General features: G+C 41.6%; 1 protein-coding gene across 1 annotated transcript in view; it reads left to right on the top strand.

Annotated features, from left to right (window-relative positions):
• Positions 1-24,059, top strand: part of LOC117746781 (choline transporter-like protein 5-A) — a 57,199-nt gene that overhangs the window by 12,718 nt on the left and 20,422 nt on the right. The window contains exons 2-3 of the mRNA XM_034556087.1: positions 11,835-11,883; positions 15,122-15,195. Of these exons, the coding sequence (XP_034411978.1) occupies positions 11,835-11,883; positions 15,122-15,195 (123 nt within the window). The remainder of the gene's footprint in view (positions 1-11,834; positions 11,884-15,121; positions 15,196-24,059) is intronic.

Below are 24,059 nucleotides of genomic sequence, written 5' to 3'. Positions count from 1 at the left end.
TGTTTAAATCTTGACAAGCATCGTCTCATTCCCATATCTTCATCTTCAAGAACACTACGCGTCTGTGCGAAGGAAGGAGGAAAGATAGAGAATACATTACAGTTTCATTTACATGTGCAGCTGTAAACCTCAGCAGTCCAAACAGTCTCATAGCACTACTACACATCACATTATGCCAGGTGTTTGCTCAAAAATGCTGGTGGTGTCACCAATTATGCTGCATTTTACACACATACGGAAGATAACTTTAATTTAACTTCAGCTTTCGACTAAATTTTAATCTTTGATTAAGTTTAGTGTTGATTCCCTGCGACCAACCTTGTGCAAAGTATAACTGAGGCTTAAGTCATAAAAAACATATATGGAATCCAGATGTAATATTGGAAAATCATTGGAAATATAATTATTTATAATAATTATATATGATTGATGCCACATTTCCGCAATGTCCCAGCATCAAAGAGAAGCAGCTGTGTTAGCATTGGTAGCTAGCTCCCATTGACTTGTCTGTCTTTTTGATCTTCAACGCTCTAACGGTAACTCTGATTTACTCTGACTCTACGCTCACATTATGAAATAAAAAAACTATTATTGATGTATTTAATTTTAAACATGTTGGTGCTACATGGATGTGCATGTCCCTCTATCCTTCTTTATTTCCTGTCCTCTCCGGTAACAACCATCCAATAACGGTGAAAAATGCCTGAAACAAAACACAAAAAGCCGGCTTTGCACAGCCTTCATGAGGAAGGAAATGCTCTCAACTTAGGTGTTAGATCACAGCAACACTGGATGTAAACATGAAACTCACTAGGACAATCACGCTGATCATCTTCCCAGTCCATATGCTTACTTTCTCACCTCAGTGAGAAGCTGCGGGTGGTGGCTGTAGACTTGTCCACCATATCCTAGATCACTGACTACCACAGTATGTCCGACTGGGCCGTGTGCTGTCTGGGACAGTGGTCAGTGATGTTGTTCCCACGGTAGCAATAGCTCTACACCACACTCTGCAACACCTGGAAAACAGCAGAACGTAGTCCAGGATGCTTTTCCTAGGACAACACCACCCTCATTAAATACGCGGATGACAACACCATCCTGGGGCTCATCAAGGGAGGGGGCGAGTCAGGGTACAGGACCATGGTAAACAACATTCTTGTCTACGGAGAGGAGAACGACCTCATCCTCAACACGGACAAGACCAAAGAAATAATAATGGACTTCAGGAAGAATCCTCCAGCCTCTTATCATCAAAGGGACTGAGGTGGAGAGGGCCGACAGCTGCAGATTCATTGGACTGCAGGTCACATCTGACCTGAGCTGGACTCTCAACACCACAGCCACTGTGAAAAAAGCCCAGCAAAGGCTTTATTTCATCAGGCTGCTCAGGAAAGCCGGTCTGAACCGTTGCCCTCTCACCCAGGCCTACAGAGGACTGGTAGAGAGCATCCTCACTGCAGGCATCACTGTCTGGTATGGGAACACCACACAGGCAGAGAGGAGGGCTCTGCAGAGAGGATCACAGGGACAACACTTCCTTCCATGGACTCTATGTATGTGCAGCGCTGTCGTAAAAGAGTAAATCAGAGTCTCACTCCACCAGCTCACTCTCTGCTCGTTCAACAGCTTCTTCCCTGCCACTGTCAGGCTGATGGCAAAACAAAACTATTGCAATATATGTAATAACCCAACACTACCTCACTACACTTATCATGTGCAATATGTGACATATTAATACTTAAAACTATATCATTTAGAACTGTCTGTAATTTAAAACTGTATCCAAAACTGTACATATTACCACCATTCTTGTTCTTGTACATGTTACCACCTTTCTCTATACACTACCACCTTCTGTACACTCAAATTCAAGCCCTTCTTAGAGGTAACACATTTAATTATTATTTGATACACATAAATAAATACATTTTTAAAAATGAAGATAATTTTATTTAATGGGTGTAACACAAAATGTAGAAATACTTTCATTTATTATATTTATTTAGGTTTGATGGTATGCGTAAACGCAAAATAAATGAGTTTAATCGGGGACTACCTTATGCGCATGTGCCAGATCACACGCTCTCAGTGGTCTTTCCGCCTTTTTTCCTGACTGTGACCCGGCCGGCTGCAGCCAGATTGACGCAGACCAACCACAGGCAAAAGTTAATTATTTGGTAAGTAACTTTATTTTTATTTTTTTTAAATAGTAGATTAGAATGAACCTCGCTATCAATTCATGTATTCGTACTGTAACGTTAGTAATGACCACAATATGTGGAACAGCCGTGATAACTTAGCGAGGCGAATTTTAAAAAGGCCCGCATTGGCAGGCTAGCTGGTAAGCTAGCTAGCCGATGTGGACCAGTCACTGTCGGGTCAGGAGTGGCCTTAGCCGTGGTTAGCATTATAGACCAGTCATTGTCGCGTCATTTTCACGGCTCAGACGCAGCACCTTAGCGCTTCCTTTTTAACCGTATGCACAAAAAAAATAAATGGAGAGCCGTTAAACGAGCAGACGACGGTCGCCGCCTCCTGTCATAATGTAGGCAGGCCAGGCCGCAGAAGGCCACTAGCGGCAGGAATAGGAGTTCAGGAGTAGTGAGTTTAGCCACGTTTTCTTTACTAACAGATATTTCATATGTTTAACGTTAAATCATAAGCTCATACAACCGCTGAATCCCTCGCGCGGGCGCATGAACACAGCGTTGACATTCTCGCTCGACGACTCTCCTTTTTTAGTGACTTTTCTTAAAGCTATAGCGACAGTTACCGGTGTTTTACGGCAGAAGCCGGACATCCGCATTCAAGTGGACATAGCCGGATCAAGCGGCGGACCGACGTCCTTGTAAGGAACGGATCTGTTATGCTATGGTCAATGCGCAGAGTTGAGCAATTATCTTTTGAACTTCTCAAACGAACAAGACCAACATCAATGTCCATTTTACTCATTTTATTTCTATGACTGTTGCGCTGTGCGAACGCAAGAGTGAGTGAGTTACGGTGACGCTGTCAATTTAACACAAACACAACATAATTTTCAAGGCAAACGGTTTGATTTTTTTTTTTTAATGACGGTCTTAATCTTGCTTTCATAATTTAATTCATATTATATGTAGTTTTATTATTGCTGTAAAAGGCAAATTTTGTTCTAAATGTTAGCATCTGAGTGCCTCAAAGTACTTTTATTTTGTTTTACGTTGACTTTGGTGTATTCCAGCATTTCGCACCACTAATATATTTATCTAATCTTTTACAGTTGGATCAACGTTACCAAGCTCTTGAGGCAACCTCCTAGTGATAGTAAGTAATAGGCTAACTGCGCAATGCTGGCACAAGCTGATGTGTATTGTTGTCATTTGTTCAGTGTGCTATTTCCTAATTATCCTGTTCTTCTTCCCAGGATTATGCATGTGGCAGTGTAAAGAATGCAGTTTGGAACTTAATAGCAGGTATTTGTTGTTGCAACATTTTAGGCAGACTCATGGGGATTTTAGGGGCAGTTATCGCTACCCATGTCCATACACGGAGTAAACTTTTAAATCACATACAAAAGCCACCCTAAACAGAAAACTCCAAAGCCAGTAGAAGTACCTACATTCCAGTGTCATGTGTGCTTTTGTGGAGAACTAGTAATAGAACAAGATTGTTTGTTAAAAATAATATTCAGGTGAATGCAGAGTTCTTGCGAATCACTACCGAGCCATTGCAATCTAAGTTCATAGCGAAGCCAGGGACCAAAGTCATATGCATCTTGGGGGCCAGAGCGGGCGACATTGAATCTTGTTTAAAACTGCTGGCTAAAGATGAGTGTAGTTACAGTAAGATTATAATACACGCCGGCGGTAATGACTCCCGACTGCGGCGGTCGGAGGTCACTAAAATTAATGTGGAATCGGTGTGTACTTATGCCAAGACAATGTCGGACACCGTAGTTTTCTCTGGCCCTCTCCCCAATCTGATCAATGATGACATGTATAGCCTCATGTCATCATTCAACCGCTGGTTGTCCAGGTGGTGCCCAGCAAACAATGTGGGCTACATAGATAACTGGCAGACTTTCTGGGGAAAGCCTGATCTGATGAGTCGAGACGGCATTCATCCCACTTGGGATGGAGCGCGTCTCATTTCTGTGAACATGGCCAAGTTGATTAACGGACTTAATCCATGACCCAGAGTTCAGATCAGGAAGCAGAAGCAGAGTTGTAGTCTTCCACCCTTCTCTGCACTTCCATTCGAGCAGTTACCCACCCTTAACCTTAACTCTATAGAGACTGTGTCTGTCCCACGGCCACTTAAATTAATTAAATCAAAAGTAACCAGAAGAGGAGTCATACTAAATAACCTCATAAAGGTTAACATCACTACTGCAACAGTGCAACAAAACAAGATAATTAAATGTGGACTCCTAAATATTAGATCTCTGTCATCTAAAGCTATATTAGTAAATGATTTAATATCAGACAATCACATTAATTTATTATGTCTTACTGAAACCTGGCTAAGCAATGAAGAATGTCAGCCTAAATGAATCAACTCCTCCAAGTCATATTAATACTCACATTCCTCGAGGCACCGGCCGAGGAGGTGGAGTAGCAGCCATCTTTGACTCAAGCCTATTAATGAATCCTAAACCTAAACTAAACTACAACTCATTTGAAAGTCTTGTTCTTAGTCTTTCACATCCAACCTGGAAAACATTACAGCCAATTATGTTTGTTATACTGTACCAGCCACCAGGTCCATATTCAGAATTTATATCTGAATGTTAAGAGTTTCTATCAAGTTTAGTCCTTAAAACTGATAAGGTTATTATTGTAGGAGATTTTAATATTCATGTGGATATTGATAATGATTGCCTTAGTGCTGCATTTATCTCATTGTTGGACTTGATTGGCTTCTGTCAGAGAGTACAGAAACCCACTCACTGCTTTGGCCACACCCTCCACCTTGTTCTTGCATGTGGCATTAACATTGAGCATTTGGAGGTCTTCCCACAGAACCCTCTTCTGTCAGACCATTACCTCATAACCTTTGAGTTTATACTCCCGGAGTGTACACCGTTAGTCCAAAGTTTCTACACCAGATGTCTAACTGACAGTGCTGTAGCTACATTTAAAGAAGAGATTCCTTCTGCATTTGATTCAATACCACGTTTTAATGTGACAGAGGACTCCTGTGCTAACTTTAGTCCGTCCCAGATTGATCTTCTTGTCGATAGTGCTACAGGTTCACTGAGAATGACACTAGACTCGATAGCCCCACTGAAGAAAAAGACAGTGAGGCAAAGGAGGTTTGCTCCCTGGTATAACCCTCAGACCCGCAACCTAAAGCAAACTTCACCAAAGCTCCAAAGCATATGGCGTTCCACCAATCTGGAAGAATCACGCTTAGTTTAGCGAGACAGCCTTAAAACATATAAAAAGGCTCTCCGTAATGCCAGAGCAGCCGATTACTCATCAGTAATAGAGAAAAATAAGAACAACCCCAGGGTTCTCTTTAGCACTGTAGCCAGGCTGATAGAGAGTCACAGCTCTGTGGAGCCGTGTATTCCTATAGACCTCAGTAGTAATGACTTCATGAACTTCTTCAATGAAAAGATTTTAACTATTAGAGGCAAGATTGATGATCTCTTGCCCTCAACTACTGCCGATCTGTCATCAAGAGGAGTGGCCTTGGAAACGGCCGTATGCCCTGGTGTAAACGATGAAGCCTCAATGACCACCGACGTTAATACGGAGTTCCACAAGGTTCTGTGCTTGGACCAATTTTATTTACCTTTTATATATGCTTCCTTTGGGCAACATTATCAGGAAACCCTCCATAAACTTTCATTGCTATGCAGACGATACTGAATTATATCTATCGATCAAACCAGAGGAGACCAACCAGCTCGCTAAAATTCAAGAATGTCTTAAAGACATAAAAACATGGATGACCTGCAACTTCCTGATGTTAAACTCAGACAAAACTGAAGTTATTTTACTGGGCCCTGAACACCTCAGAGATCAATTATCTGGTGATGTGGTTTCTGTAGATGGCATTGCCCTGGCATCCAACATCACTGTAAAGAATCTCTAGTTATCTTTGACTGAGACTTGTCCTTTAACTCCCACGTGAAGCAAATCTCAAGGATTGCATTTTTCATCTACGTAACATTTCAAAAATCAGACACATCTTGTCTCAAAAAGATGCAGAAAAGCTGGTTCACGCGTTTGTTACTTCCAGACTAGATTCCTGCAACTCCTTATTATCAGGCTGCTCTAATAAGTCTCTTAAATCCCTCCAGTTGATCCAGAATGCTGCAGCTCGTGTACTCACAAAAACTAAGAAAAGAGATCACATTACTCCTGTATTAGCTGCTCTGCACTGGCTCCCTGTAAAATCAAGAATCACATTTAAAATTCTTCTCCTCACCTACAAAGCCTTGATTGGTGATGCACCATTATATCTTAAGGAGCTTGTAGTACCATATTGCCCCACTAGAGAGCTGCGCTCACTAAATGCGGGGCTACTTGTGGTTCCTAGAGTCCTAAAAAGTAGGATGGGAGCAAGAGCCTTCAGTTATCAAGCTCCTCTTTTATGGAACCACCTTCCACTTTCAGTCCGGGAGGCAGACACAGTCACCTCATTCAAGAATAGACTTAAGACTTTCCTCTTTAATAGTGCTTATAGTTAGGGCTGAATCAGGTTTGCCCTGGTCCAGCCCCTTGATATGCTGCTATAGGCTTATAGGCTGCTGGGGGATGTTTTAGGATACATTGAGCACCTATCTCCTCTTCTCTCTCTCCTTATGGATGAATTTACATCTCTCCATTGCACCTTATTAACTCTGCTTCCTCCCCGGAGTCGTTGTGACTTCACGTCTCATAGGGTCCATTGGACCTGGAGGTGTCTGATGCTGGTGAGCCGGCCTCCCGTGTTGGCCCTGCTGATGCCCCGCCCCCCCTCCTCTCTACCTCCTTCTGTTTCATGGATTGGAGTACCATTCATACATTGTCATATTCATGTAATGTGTTTATGTAACTCTGTAACTCTGTTCATCTGGTCACATGACATCTATTCATCTGTCCATCCGGGGAGAGGGATCCTCCTCTGTTTCTCTCCAGAAGGTTTCTTCACTTTTTTCCCTGTCAAAGGTTATTTTTGGGGAGTTTTTCCTGATCCGATGTGAGGTCAAAGGTCAGGGATGTCGTATGCGTACAAATTGTAAAGCCCTCTGAGGATAATTTGTGATATTGGGCTATACAAAATAAACTGAATTGAATTGAATTGAATGTCACAGCTGGACCACAGCTCGTACATATCTTCAACAGCAAAGGAGGTGTGAAGGGGAAAAAGATCATGGATGTCCTGGTGATCCATACTTTGGTTAGTACATTTGCATCAAACATCTTTTTTACTGTATGGTGTAGGGTGGTTATTGTAAAAAAAAAAAAAAAAAAAAGCTAATTTAAACACATTTGATTAATGGTAAAGGACCAGCTTATATATTGTTTTTATCCAAAACGCTTTCCAGTGTTTGCATTTAATTCACACACAGACAACAGCTTGTTGGGGCATTAAGGGTGAAGTGTTCAGAGACACTTCATCAGATATAACCCTCACCCTGTACCACCGTCGCACCCACATTTAGCCTAATTTCTGTCATGATTTGTCGCCCCTGTTTCAGTGTGACAACATCAACACCAAGAGGGAGCGCATCCTGAGAAGCCTTGTCATCGACCTCAATGAAGATCAAGACTCTTTCTTCAAGGAGTATCTGGTAAGTGTATTACAATATGTTACACGTGTAGTGTCGGAACGGTGTTACCCACACTGATTTTGACCATGGCACACTATTTTAAAATGGTTAATCCGATGGCACACCACCATCCCTTTTCATGGCTAGGTGTCTTATCCCGTCTCTAGACCGCAAAGTGCAGCACTCGTTTTTAATTTTTTTATTTGTTTTACTTAACACAAGTGTTCGGTGTCTTTGTTGTTCAGGCCTCCGCTCCTGAGGATGCAGAGAGGGACATTGCAAACACCGTCATGGGGATTTACACGATCCGAAGAAATGGGGAGCCAGAGGATGTGGGAATTGTGATGGAAGGCATTAAAGTCATGAACAACGTCGACAGTGTCATCATGGCGTTCATCATGCTGTTTGGGCTCATTTATGCCCTTGATCTTAGCTTCCCAGAACATTTAAAGTACTCATTTGAGTTCCTCCAAAAAATAATTATGAATTTGGATGGGCACAAGCTGAATTCCAAGATACTGCAGCTGAAAATAAAGTTGTTTGCATGAGGTGAACACAGGGAAAAGTGCACTGCCGTTTCAATACAGCAATACAGAACTATAGCATCTTTGTTTGTGGCACTGCACGATTTGGGTTAGCTGGGTGTTTATATTGCACCAGTTGCTGAACTGTTACAGGAGTACCATTTCCAGGGTACTTGATGAGGAACACCCCTCTTAAAATGTTCTTTAAAAAAAATGTTAATACCTTTCTGTGTATTGAAGTATATATCTTAACATATCGTAAACGAGTAAGATGCACTATATAGATAATTTAGGGAGTTTTGTTTGTTGATTTCCTGATCAGTCTTTATTATTTTCTATTTGATATGTATATATATATATATGTGTGTGTGTAATGGTCATACGTGTATTGTGTGGTAAGTTTTGACCATGGTACTTATTTGAGCATTTTCAATAAAAACATTTCAACTGTTTTTTGTCTCATGTATCTTAATGGGGGTTTAAATAATAAATACAAAATATATATTAATAATATATAATTTATTTCCAATTTATATTTTGAGTCGGACAAAAACATTCATTTAATTTAATGAATATAATATTTTTTTTGCTGTATTTGATAAAAAATGAGTTGGACTAACTTAATTACATTTTATTGCACTGATGTGCTATATTTGAGTTGAAGTTGCATATAATTATTCGAAGGAAAACCTGGCCACAATTTAATTGAGTTCATCCAATGAGTTATTTTTTTGAGTGTATAGTGTTTTCTTTTATATTTGGTATTTTTTCTTTCTTATTATAATGTTATTTCTAAACTTTTGACTCGGAGAGCCCTGCACAAGATTTCCAATGTGTCTGGACTGTTGGTCTAGGCACAAATGACAAATAAAACCTTGAAACTTGAAACTCATAGAGTTGCCATAGCAACATTACATTGATTTGCTGGCTGCAGGATTTCCAGGGTTCTTAATTGAGGGATTAACAACAGGAGAAAGGTGCACATCTCCACCAGGTGTGTCTGCAACAACGAATGTTTGATTAAATGAAAACAACTAACAATTGCGCGGGTCTGCCAATGCACTCATCAGTGTGATCACTTTCACTATATCGACAAGGGTTAGTGGTTAAGAGCAGAACGAGTGGCCATAAATTGCCCCACTAGAGAGCTGCGCTCACTAAATGCGGGGCTACTTGTGGTTCCTAGAGTCCTAAAAAGTAGGATGGGAGCCAGAGCCTTCAGTTATCAAGCTCCTCTTTTATGGAACCAGCTTCCACTTTCAGTCCTGGAGGCAGACACAGTCACCTCATTCAAGAATAGACTTAAGACTTTCCTCTTTAATAGTGCTTATAGTTAGGGCTGAATCAGGTTTGCCCTGGTCCAGCCCCTTGATATGCTGCTATAGGCTTATAGGCTGCTGGGGGATGTTTTAGGATACACTGAGCACCTGTCTCATCTTCTCTCTCTCCTTATGGATGAATTTACATCTCTCCATTGCACCTTATTAACTCTACTTCCTCCCCGGAGTCGTTGTGACTTCACGTCTCATAGGGTCCATTGGACCTGGAGGTGTCTGATGCTGGTGAACCGGCCTCCTGCGTTGGCCCTGCTGATGCCCCCCCCCCCCCCCTCCTCTCTACCTCCTTCTGTTTCATGGATTGGAGTTCCATTCATACATTGTCATATTCATGTAATGTGTTTATGTAACTTTGTAAATGCTGTTCATTCTGTACACATGACATCTATTCATCTGTCCATCCGGGGAGAGGGATCCTCCTCTGTTGCTCTCCTGAAGGTTTCTTCCCTTTTTTCCCTGTCAAAGGTTATTTTTGGGGAGTTTTTCCTGATCTGATGTGAGGTCAAAGGTCAGGGATGTCGTATGTGTACAGATTGTAAAGCCCTCTGAGGCAAATTTGTAATTTGTGATATTGGGCTATAGAAAATAAACTGAATTGAATTGAAATAAATGAGGACCCAAAACATTTAGCAGTTTGCTGCAGCAGTATGTGAGCTGAGCCGTGGACAGACACAGAGATGCATGCATTCACACAACATGATCTCATTATCTCCAGGCGGCGATATGAATTTTGATCAAGAGTCATACAGACAGAGTATAGGTGCTTATAATCATGATGACAAAAGCATCATAATTAATTACAAAAGTAGGTATGGTCATTTTGAAGAACTCCTGGTTAAATATCTAGTCAAATTAATGTGATACAGAGCATATTTTGCTCTATCACATTAATTTCACTAGATTTCACAGAGGCGGTCATAAGATAACCAATTGTGTGATTCAGTGAGATAACTGTCTCGGTAGTGTGTGTATAGTCGGTAGACTATTGAATAAGACATGAGGGACCTCCAGTGTGCCCTAGATCCCTGTCCAGGTGTACAGTTTTCATATTCACACCAGCAGGCCTCTGACCAGAGGCAGAACTTTGGTCCTCCCACAGAGACCAGCATGAGCGGTCTGAATCAGCCTGTCAGGACCACCACTACAGTTAGACGACATATTGTCCCAGAAATAATTGCGATAAAGGTTATTATTGTCATTTTAAGACAAATTTATTCCAGTGATATGATGATAAACCCTTTCAAAGAGAAATTAACTTTAAATTCTTAAAAGTATGAACATTGGAATTAGATTTTGAAAACAATTAAAATATCCTAAACAAATTAAACATGAATGAAATAAAATCTCAAAACCAAGTCAGCAAAAAGGTTGTGTCTTATGATAAATACCAAAAATACCAAAATGTCTTTTCATCAAATTGTAATAAATAAACGCACAAAACATATTGACCCAAGAGATTTCTAAATGAAGATGCATGAACAAAATATTTCGTAACACCATAAGTTATTTGGGGGAGTTTTTCCTGTTTCATCAAGGGCACGGGAATTTCTAACGTTGTCGGCGTCGTCATCATCATCATCATCATCACATAGTAGGCTTGTGCAAAAGCTGCATTTAAGGTTTTTAGTTTTGATAAACGTCAACAGGATCATCAATCATTTGTAAAGGGCTAACTGTTCATTTACTTCAGCGTCAGCCATTTATGTTTTAATTTCTGCTTTCATATCACGTTGATTGCACAGCGTCACATACGTGCATCCATGTGTCCCAGCTCAACCTACAGAGCAGCAGGAACACAGATAATGATGCTTCTTCTTACAGTGCACTGTTTCACTGCCAATCCGAACTCCAGAGCCGGTCCTTCAGCAGCTGGCAGCCTGCCCGGTCAAGTGCCTGTGCCGACTGCTCCATTAGAGTGCTCCCAGACCCACTGCCGGTCCAGCTTCCTGTTAGGGTCTGAACCTCATGTTCCCTTTGATTCCTCAAAAGACTCGTTGCGGGTGACGTTTGTTGCCAGTGAGGCAGAAGTGAGCAGGGTTCTGCGTACTGCTGCAGGGTTCTGCTGCAGGGTTCTGCGTACTGCTGCAGGGTTCTGCTGCAGGTAGTCTGCTGCCTCACAAACAACATGCGGGTGCAGGCTTGAGATGTTTGAACAACAGAGCTGAAAATACCTTTACTAAAGCCTCAGCACCTGCTCACTATGTTGCTCTCCTTCTTTTCTTCCAGGAGAACCACACCAGTTTGATCCTTCCTTTAGAGGTCCAGTCCGCAGAAGGTAACTCCTTACTTACATATTTGCATACAAAGCAGCAGAGAGGCCTTATTCTGTATATTTTGTTCTATGGATAGTATGGATGTATAAGCATATGCAGTATGACCACACTAAGCCAGCAATGTTACACCACTGTGTCTTTACTAGTGTTTCCAGGATATTCCAGGACAAAGTTAAGCAATGGGAAAAACAGTTCAATCTCTTCTTCCTGGTCCTTTTTTCAGCCAGTGCCTTGAACCTGCATTCTCTCTACTGACCATCAGGGGGCGACTCCTCCGGTAGTAAAGAAGTTATCTTTTCAGTGTATCATATTCACATTAACATGACTTTCAGACACACAAGCTGCCAAAAAACGAGACTTGTTGTTCTTCCACCGATGTCCTCGATGTTTCATGTGTCCTTTGGAAAACCATATTGCATAGTTCTCATAATCCGTTCACAGGTTGGAATCCTTGTCTTACATGTTCTTGTTAAGACTCCAACACATCATTTATTTATCATATTTAGAGTGAGAAATCTTAGTTTGAGTAGATATGTTGTCTATTTGTGAGAGTGGATCAAGCTACTGTATATTCATACATTTAGGGCACATCCCTTTTCCCTTCAAACCCAGCAGGGAGACGACTTTCTGGCTTTTTGGGTCAATTAAGCAGACTAAGAAGAAAAACAACGACACAAAAGAGGAGCGCGTATGACTCTTCTGCTCGGAAAACCAACATCCAGCCAGAACCAGTTACCAACCTTCTCTGTCCTCAAAGGTCACTGTGGCCCTTTCACCTTATTCAACAGGTGTAACGGTGACTTTCTACCACAATAGCTTCGGTGCAGTAAATCTGTCATGTCGTTCTCCAACACCAGCTACCGATGAGGAGAGGACAGACGTTTCTCCTCCACGTAGTACGGTTTAAAGGGTTCTCATTAATGCCATGATAGGATCACATTAGTAGACTAGTTAGTAGAAACTGTTCTGTTGTGGACGCATTAAAGGTTTCTGACTTTTGTCTGAAAGACACTTCCCCCGACATCATTTATCAACATGACATCACTCCTCACACTACATGAGCCTCTTTTCTCCAGTGAGAGAGACACGACAGGACCATAGAGACATTGGACTACGGGGACCAGGTCTCAGTGTCTGGCCCCCATAGAGACATTGGACTACGGGGACCAGGTCTCAGTGTCTGGCCCCCATAGAGACATTGGACTACGGGGACCAGGTCTCAGTGTCTGGCCCCCATAGAGACATTGGACTACGGGGACCAGGTCTCAATGTCTGGCCCCTATAGAGACATTGGACTACGGGGACCAGGTCTCAGTGTCTGGCCCCCATAGAGACATTGGACTACGGGGACCAGGTCTCAGTGTCTGGCCCCCATAGAGACATTGGACTACGGGGACCAGGTCTCAGTGTCTGGCCCCCATAGAGACATTGGACTACGGGGACCAGGTCTCAGTGTCTGGCCCCCATAGAGACATTGGACTACGGGGACCAGGTCTCAATGTCTGGCCCCTATAGAGACATTGGACTACGGGGACCAGGTCTCAGTGTCTGGCCCCCATAGAGACATTGGACTACGGGGACCAGGTCTCAGTGTCTGGCCCCCATAGAGACATTGGACTACGGGGACCAGGTCTCAGTGTCTGGCCCCCATAGAGACATTGGACTACGGGGACCAGGTCTCAGTGTCTGGCCCCCATAGAGACATTGGACTACGGGGACCAGGTCTCAATGTCTGGCCCCCATAGAGACATTGGACTACGGGGACCAGGTCTCAGTGTCTGGCCCCCATAGAGACATTGGACTACGGGGACCAGGTCTCAATGTCTGGCCCCCATAGAGACATTGGACTACGGGGACCAGGTCTCAATGTCTGGCCCCCATAGAGACATTGGACTACGGAGACCAGGTCTCAATGTCTGGCCCCCATAGAGACATTGGACTACGGAGACCAGGTCTCAATGTCTGGCCCCCATAGAGACATTGGACTACGGGGACCAGGTCTCAATGTCTGGCCCTGGGAAGCTGTCTCATAGTAAGATGTTTAATGGGGGACAAGAGTGAGTGCTTGTATCTCAGACATCACAGGCTTACAGATGTTATTTATATCATCCCCCCTAATCATGTTCATATCAAGACCCACCCTTCACAATATCAATAATAAATCATATTTATTTACCCTACAGGTTATTGCTAGCTAGAAAACATATTTTTTATTCAAGCCATGTGCATGTCTAATTCCACTGCTACATTATGGTATGTTGTTGGGATGGAGTTTAGGGACTTGTGAGAGACAGAATACAAGTCCCATTTTGTAGAGATGTCTTTGTCTTTTTGGATTATAAAGCAGGTACAAGTGCTATTTAGATACTGTGAACGTATCCAGACCCTCAGTATGTACGGAGCCCTTCACCAGTTGATCACAGGTGTCTTCAGACAGACAGTTAAACATCAAAGCATGCAAACATGTTCCAGTAGAAGCACAGTTTACCAGTATGAACCTGAAAATGAACATGATGCATCCCCTTTAAAAGAACATTGAGTCAGTCGAGATGCTTTGACTTCAAATCCCACACTTCCCATTATGCAACTTGTTTTTTTCAAACTGCACTCTTCCAGTTCTTAAGACTGTTTTAGTCTCAACGCCGATTCCTTCAAAAAACTCCCAACAGGTTTGGAGGTCTCAAGTGGAGCAGCGGCGGAAGGAAACTAGTTTTCCCACTTCAACCAGAAATCTGACTTCAGTCCTTGTCGTAATTAGTTTCCTCACACTCAACACACACACATATCCTCACACACACACACGTGTCATTTTCATCTATAATTGCATCTTTTCAGCCATACGACTGGGAGTGAATCCACAGTTGCTCTCCGACGCTCCATCTATAATTTCTCCCTTGCTGCTTTCCAAAAGAGGAATAACCTCTTCTTCATTAAACTCTGAGCTCTCGTGCTCTGTTCTGAAACTTGTCCTCTCATTTGGCTTCCCTTTGTTTCTTTATCTTGCCCGAGGCACAGATCATTAAAGAATAGAGAAACACTTTCTTTACAGTAGCAGCATATGTAGCACGTGTTTCCTTCACAGGAACTCTAAACACTGCAGCATCTGCCTCATGACCACTTTCCACTAGAGTCAGGATAGTATGTCGTCTAAAGAATATGATTCCCAACGTTACAGTAGCATGAAGTGTTTATGAAGACAGCTGCTGAGGTTGAAAGCTTGTTTCTTCTCTGTCGTTTCAGAAGCTGCACTGATATCTTATGTTGTTTGATCTTCATCATTGTCATCCTCTCGTATGTGGCCCTGGGGATAGTGGGTGAGTGAGTCTGCACACACACATTCACATGCACACACACACACACACACAGTGAGTGTGGGAAAAAAAAACCTTTGATCAGTCTCTTCTTGCGGTGCATTCTCTGGTGAATAAACACACACTCTGTTATTTATTGGTCTCTCAAAATGTTAGCCACACACACCCCCATACTGTGTGTGTATGTTTGCACAAACTGAAAAAAGCAACTTCCTATTTAGTACCAGTATGTAGTGCTGTGCAGACCAGGTGGGAGGTTCTCACAGTTGTTACAGTTACAGTAACTAGGGCCTCTTCTTTGTTGAAGCTCACACACACACACACACACACACACACACACACACACACACACACACACACACACACACACACACACACACACACACATCCTCAGCAGCTTCAAACTGTGATGCTCTCCTCGTGTCAAGATGCATGGTTGGAAGTACACTTCCTCACAGGAAGTCAGGTTTAGGCAACAAAACCACGTGGTTTGTTTGACCCAACGACATCTCTCGCAAGAACAAACACTTCATTAAAAAATGTTTTCATCATAACTTTACACACAATCACTAAATAAATAGCTATTTCCACTGTGCTGAGTATAACATACTTTTATCTTGAGGGCCTTTTTCATTTGTAGCATGCAGTTGATGGACTATGAAGACAAAAGCAATGTGTTCATTCTCATTACTCATATACTAACAGTATCAGATATAATTACTTTATTGTACTTTAAAATAAATACAGCATATTGTAAGTACAGTCCTTTAACTCTCCCTTGTTGTTCATACCAACAAGCAAACCTGAGTCCTGTTAATTGTCACGGTCTTGGGTTTTTCCTGTTTTATTTTGAATTTCCCTGCCTCTTGTTTCCTGTCCCTGTGATTGTCTGCCCCCCCCTTAATTGAATCCTGCTGTGTCTAATCACCTGCACCTCCCCAGTGTATTGAAACCTTGTTTGTCTCCTGCCTGTGTTGGTTCGTCTGCTTCTATCCCCGCCTCGTCTTGGACCATTTTTGCTGTTCATTAAAATGACTTTGCATCGTTCCCCGGTTTCTTGTCTCTGAGTTTGGGTCCATCCCTGTTGCCCTATTTTGCTCCCTTATTATCGGCGTGACATTAATAGTGTTCAAGCTCTGATTTTTAAAAGATCTAAATGGTACTTGGTTGTACTTAGCTCCTCCCTCTCATGTCAATTACTGTTCCAAAAAAAATAAAAACACGATGGCGACGACCAAAATGGCGAACTAGAGGGCTTCAAAACGGTAGTTCAGGAACCAACGGGTGACGTCACTGTGAATACTTCTTGTACACAGTCGTTGTTTGCTATCAACAATGTACCCAAACAAACTGTCTCTAGCTGATGAACCCATAGAAAAATATCACCAAAGCGCCTATTTTGGTTTTTTTTGCTTTCATAGAGAATTCTCTGCCCCCCGCCCGATCAATTGGTCTTCAACTGTTCCTGTGATGTATTTCCTCTCTCTCTCTGCCCCAATCACATTGATTGTTTAAGGGGTCAGTGGTTCAGAGAAGGTGATGAAAGGAGAGAGATTGGGAAAAAGGAGGAGATGAAGTGAAGAGAGACAGCATCTCTATCTGAGAGATAGAGAGAGGTGTGAGAAACTGAGGCAGTGGAGAAGACAATAAGCCAGCAGAAATCACAACAGAAATCTCTTTGTTGCCAAATGTTCAGCGGCCCCAGAAGTCACAGCAGGAAGTGGAGGGGGGAGATGAATTCAAGCATTTGATGTTCTGGAGCACAGCTCCATGTGAACTCTCAATCTCTGATACTGTTCGGACACTTTAAGAGCCACAGTAGCTTACAGTGTCCATGGTTTTCATATTGAAACTACATTAAACCACAAGGCTCAACATACAGCCACTTCAACAAACAAATACAGAAAACCCAACCAAATACAGAAAACAACCAAATACAGAAAACACAACCAAATACAGAAAACAACCAAATACAGAAAACAACCAAATACAGAAAACACAACCAAATACAGAAAACAACCAAATACAGAAAACAACCAAATACAGAAAACACAACCAAATACAGAAAACAACCAAATACAGAAAACAACCAAATACAGAAAACACAACCAAATACAGAAAACAACCAAATACAGAAAACAACTGAATACAGAAAACACAACCAAATATAGAAAACAACCAAATATAGAAAACACAACCAATACAGAAAACAACCAATTACAGAGAACAACCGAATACAGAAAACACAACCAAATATAGAAAACAACCAAATATAGAAAACACAACCAATACAGAAAACAACCAATTACAGAAAACAACCAAATATAGAAAACACAACCAATACAGAAAACAACCAATTACAGAAAACAACCAAATACAGAAAACAACCGAATACAGAAAACACAACCAAATACAGAAAACACAACCAAATACAGAAAACAACCAAATACAGAAAACAACCGAATACAGAAAACACAACCAAATATAGAAAACACAACCAAATACAGAAAACACAACCAAATACAGAAAACACAACCAAATACAGAGAACAACCGAATACAGAAAACAACCAATTACAGAAAACACAAACAAATACAGAAAACAACCAAATACAGAAAACACAACCAAATACAGAAAACAACCAAATACAGAAAACAACCGAATACAGAAAACACAACCAAATATAGAAAACACAACCAAATACAGAAAACACAACCAAATACAGAAAACACAACCAAATACAGAGAACAACCGAATACAGAAAACACAACCAAATACAGAAAACACAAACAAATACAGAAAACAACCAAATACAGAAAACAACCAAATACAGAAAACACAACCAAATATAGAAAACACAACCAAATACAGAAAACACAACCAAATACAGAAAACAACCGAATACAGAAAACAACCGAATACAGAAAACACAACCAAATACAGAAAACACAACCAAATACAGAAAACAACCGAATACAGAAAACACAACCAAATATAGAAAACACAACCAAATACAGAAAACACAACCAAATACAGAAAACACAACCAAATACAGAAAACAACCGAATACAGAAAACAACCGAATACAGAAAACACAACCAAATACAGAAAACACAACCAAATACAGAAAACAACCGAATACAGAAAACACAACCAAATACAGAAAACACAACCAAATATAGAAAACACAACCAAATACAGAAAACACAACCAAATACAGAAAACAACCGAATACAGAAAACAACCGAATACAGAAAACACAACCAAATACAGAAAACACAACCAAATACAGAAAACAACCGAATACAGAAAACACAACCAAATATAGAAAACACAACCAAATACAGAAAACAACCGAATACAGAAAACAACCGAATACAGAAAACACAACCAAATACAGAAAACACAACCAAATACAGAAAACAACCGAATACAGAAAACACAACCAAATATAGAAAACACAACCAAATACAGAAAACACAACCAAATACAGAAAACACAACCAAATACAGAAAACAACCGAATACAGAAAACAACCGAATACAGAAAACACAACCAAATACAGAAAACACAACCAAATACAGAAAACAACCGAACACAGAAAACAACCAAATACAGAAAACAACCGAATACAGAAAACAACCGAATACAGAAAACAACCGAACACAGAAAACACAACCAAATATAGAAAACACAACCAAATACAGAAAACAACCAAATACAGAAAACGCAACCAAATACAGAAAACACAACCAAATACAGAAAACAACCGAATACAGAAAACAACCAAATACAGAAAACACAACCAAATACAGAAAACGCAACCAAATACAGAAAACAACCAAATACAGAAAACACAACCGAATACAGAAAACACAACCAAATACAGAAAACAACTGAATACAGAAAACGCAACCAAATACAGAAAACGCAACCAAATACAGAAAACAACCAAATACAGAAAACAACCGAATACAGAAAACAACCGAATACAGAAAACAACCGAATACAGAAAACGCAACCAAATACAGAAAACAACCAAATACAGAAAACGCAACCAAATACAGAAAACAACCAAATACAGAAAACAACCAAATACAGAAAAGCGCTGCGAATACATAAAACACAGCTTTTGCTCCCTCAGGGTTTGTACTATCATGGAAAATCTGGAAAAGTCATGGAATTTTAAAATGGTTATTTCCAGGCCTGGAAAAGTAATGGAATTGTGTTATATTCATGTGGTCATTTACGCTGAGTTTTAAATAATTAATATGCGTTTAAAAGAAAGACGCTCAAAATATAAGCAGGCATACGCTTTTTATTCGCGCTGCGAGTGAACACAACTTAACTGAAAGGTTCGGTGGCCATAGTAACTGGCTCATGGAAACGGTCGGGATAATCCACTATGCCATGGAAGTGTAGATTTAACCATGTGGAAAGTACATGTCATGGGTTACAACAGACAAAGACCCAGAAAAGCACAGTGTAGGTTGTGTGATGGCAAAACATTCAACATTTCAAACATCGGAGAGGCAGCATTAACGAGCCATGCTAAAGGAAGCAGACGTCAGAGCGCTGCTGCTAGCGTAGCTACAGCTTACAGCTAGCGAAGCTAGGGATAGCTAGCGAAGCTACAGCAACCCCATCACCGGCTATCTCACCACAGCGAGGGCAACTGCTAAGCCGAGCAGCACGTCTCTCTTTTCGGTAACAAGCAGGCGTCGATAACCGAAAAGTGAAGTCCTAACTGCGGAGGTAATGTGGGCACTGAAGGTTGCCAATTCGCATTATTCTTTTAAATCATCCGAAGATGCCAGCCTGCTATTTCGATGAATGTTCCCCGAGAGCTTGTGGCGAAAGCAAATGCTCATTATTGGTTATTTTAAGGGAGTTTTTCCTGATCCGATGTGAGGTCCTGGGACAGGGATGTCGTATGTGTACAGATTGTAAAGCCCTCTGAGGGGAGTTTGTAATTTGTGATATTGGGCTATACAAAATAAACTGAATTGAATTGAATCATATCTCTGCTGCTTTGGGCTCGCTCCTTCACTTCAAGAGTCTCACGTTGTCCAACATGCTGAAGCAAAGGGCCAATGTCATTCTATTTGACCAAAGCCTGAACCACTGAATTCACAAAATGTTTGGTCATGGAAATTTGGTTTAAAGTCATGGAAATGTCATGCAAATCCATTGGTCAAAATGTGTATGAACCCTGCTCACTGTCCACTGTCTTTTCTTCGAGCTGGCACACTCAATCTCTATGATACTGTTAAGCCACCTCACAAGCTACAGCTGTGGCTGCAGTCAAACAGCAGGCACAGCTTCTGGAGGAGTATGACATCATCTGTGTCCCAACAGGCAGTCTTTGAGTCCCATTTACTAGTATGAGATCACCCAATGTTGAGATCACTGGAAGCTTTCACATCCTGATGCTGCGTTTTATGCAAGATGTGCGAAACATGCCTAAACTATTCAGTAATTCTCTGGAATCGCTATTTTCAAAATGCAAAGTATTTGAAACAGCTGATGTAAACCATCTTTGAGAGAACTAATGGCACACATATATCATTTGCAGATTTTTCAATACAATTCAATTCAGTTTATTTTGTATAGCCCAATATCACAAATTACAAATTATCCTCAGAGGGTTTTACAATCCGTACACATACGACATCCCTGACCTTTGACCTCACATCGGATCAGGAAAAAGTCCCCAAAAATAACCTTCCACAGGGAAAAAAGGGAAGAATTCTTCAGGAGAGCAACAGAGGAGGATCCCTCTCCCCGGATGGACAGATGAATAGATGTCTGAATGACTGAATGCTGAACCTGAGGTTCCTGAACGCATCGCTCTCTCTCTTCCGGTAAGCGTATTGCATCACTTCCGGTAGCCAGCTTAGCAGCTCGCGATGTCTTCTTCTCCCCCTCCCGCTCCCTCTTGCTCAGAGTGTCTCATGTTTAGCTATTCTTCTGCCTCCCTTAATGATAACAGTACATGCAACAAGTGTAGTTCATTTCCAGACTAGATTACTGCAACTCCTTATTATCAGGCTGCTCTAATAAGTCTCTTAAATCCCTCCAGTTGATCCAGAATGCTGCAGCTCGTGTACTCACAAAAACTAAGAAAAGAGATCACATGACTCCTGTATTAGCTGCTCTGCACTGGCTCCCTGTAAAATCAAGAATCACATTTAAAATTATTCTCCTCACCTACAAAGCCTTGATTGGTGATGCACCTTCATATCTTAAGGAGCTTGTAGTACCATATTGCCCCACTAGAGAGCTGCGCTCACTAAATGTGGGGCTACTTGTGGTTCCTAGAGTCCTAAAAAGTAGAATGGGAGCAAGAGCCTTCAGTTATCAAGCTCCTCTTTTATGGAACCAGCTTCCACTTTCAGTCCTGGAGGCAGACACAGTCACCTCATTCAAGAATAGACTTAAGACTTTCCTCTTTAATAGTCCTTATAGTTAGGGCTGAATCAGGTTTGCCCTGGTCCAGCCCCTTGATATGCTGCTATAGGCTTATAGGCTACTGGGGGATGTTTTAGGATACACTGAGCACCTCTCTCTTCTTCTCTCTCTCCTTATGTATGAATTTACATCTCTCCATTGCACCTTATTAACTCTGCTTCCTCCCCAGAGTCGTTGTGACTTCACGTCTCATAGGGTCCATTGGACCTGGAGGTGTCTGATGCTGGTGAATCGGCCTCCTCTCTCTCTACCTCCTTCTGTTTAATGGTTTGGAGTTCCATTCATACATTGTCATATTCATGTAATGTGTTTATGTAACTTTGTAAATGCTGTTCATTCTGTACACATGACATCTATTGCTTCTGTCCATCCGGGGAGAGGGATCCTCCTCTGTTGCTCTCCTGAAGGTTTCTTCCCTTTTTTCCCTGTCAAAGGTTATTTTTGGGGAGTTTTTCCTGATTCGATGTGAGGTCCTGGGACAGGGATGTCGTATGTGTACAGATTGTAAAGCCCTCTGAGGCAAATTGGTAATTTGTGATATTGGGCTATACAAAATAAACTGAATTGAATTGAATTGAACACCACTGTAAAGAATCTCTAGTTATCTTTGACAGAGACTTGTCCTTTAACTCCCACGTGAAGCAAATCTCAAGGATTGCATTTTTTCATCTATGTAACATTTCAAAAATCAGGCACATCTTGTCTCAAAAAGATGCAGAAAAGCTGGTTCACGCGTTTGTTACTTCCAGACTAGATTACTGCAACTCCTTATTATCAGGCTGCTACACGGCGTTGTTCATGTTTTCGTCTTTATCATGTGTTAAAGCTGCATTCTCTCCCCTTACCACCAGGAGGCGAGTCCTCTGGTTGTATTGAAGTCTATGCTTCATGTGTTAAAGCTGCATTCTCTCTCCTGACCACCAGGGGGCGAAGCCTGTCGTTGTATAGAAGTCTATGCTTAATGTGTTAAACCTGCATTCTCTCTCTTGAACACCAGGGGGCGACTCCTCTGGTTGTATAGAAGTCTATGCTTAATGTGTTAAACCTGCATTCTCTCTCTTGAACACCAGGGGGCGACTCCTCTGGTTGTATAGAAGTCTATGCTTCATGTGTTAAACCTGCATTCTCTCACCTGACCACCAGGGGGCGACTCCTCTGGTTGTATAGAAGTCTATGCTTCATGCGTTATAGCTGCATTCTCTCTCCTGACCACCAGGGGGCGACTCCTCTGGTTGTATAGAAGTCTATGCTTAATGTGTTAAAGCTGCATTCTCTCTCCTGACCACCAGGGGGCGACTCCTCTGGTTGTATAGAAGTCTATGCTTCATGTGTTAAACCTGCATTCTCTCTCCTGACCACCAGTGGGCGACTCCTCTGGTTATATAGAAGTCTATGCTTCATGTGTTAAACCTGCATTCTCTCTACTGACCACCAGTGGGCGACTCCTCTGGTTGTATAGAAGTCTATATAAATGACTCTACTCTTGATTTATTCCCTCAGTAAACATTGTAAACATTAGTTTATGGTCTCAATCTCTAGTTTCAAGTCTTCTTCAATACAGCATGATGTTCGTTTAGTAAATGATGGTCCATTTAGAGTCAAACAGACCATAAAGCAGGGGATGCTTTGGGGTGGGGCTACCTCGTGATTGACAGGTTGCTACACGGCGTTGTTCATGTTTTCGTCTTTGAACTTAAACATTTTCACATTGAGTTTTCAGTTCATTAAAAGTCATTTGTCACATTTTGGTCCACCCTCTCGTGTCACTTCTGGTTGTAATCAACAAGATGGCAACGGCCAAAATGATAAACTTCAGCATTCAAAACCGTAGTCCACAAACCAATGGGTGCGGTCACACTGGCAACGTCCACTTCTTATAGACAGTCTATGGTGATAATGCTCAAAGGTTTAAAAAGCTGCTAGAGACAGAATTACCTGGCGATACATACCTGCTCGTACAATTTCAATCTATTGATCTGTTGTTTGAACTCCTAATGCTATTCCTACTACCTATTCCTGCTGCTACAGAAGAGGGTCTCACTGTTAACACAACTGTTTTTATTGCCAGTACCTGTGTGTGTGTGTTTGCCATCAACCTATAAGGAGGTCATCAAATCCACTAATCCCATTGTACACACAGACATGCACGCAAAAACCACACAAGCCGTCATATCTACACACACGTTCACCTGTATGTGATTGTACGGGAGAATGAATAAAGCCTGGCCACAGAGGTACACACACATACACACACTCTTACACAAAGAATCACTCCACTCCAGCTCTGCTACTACTGTGATGACATCATTCCCGATGACATCACCCTGTCTCGCTCTCACTCTCTCTCTCACTCTCTCTCTCTCTCTCTCTCTCATGCTCCGTCTGCACCATTTACA

This window comes from Cyclopterus lumpus, chromosome 17 (assembly GCF_009769545.1).
Source record: "Cyclopterus lumpus isolate fCycLum1 chromosome 17, fCycLum1.pri, whole genome shotgun sequence".
Taxonomy (NCBI): Eukaryota; Metazoa; Chordata; class Actinopteri; order Perciformes; family Cyclopteridae; genus Cyclopterus; species Cyclopterus lumpus.
Note: the sequence above shows the minus strand (reverse complement) of the source record. Positions and strands in the feature narration are given on the sequence as shown.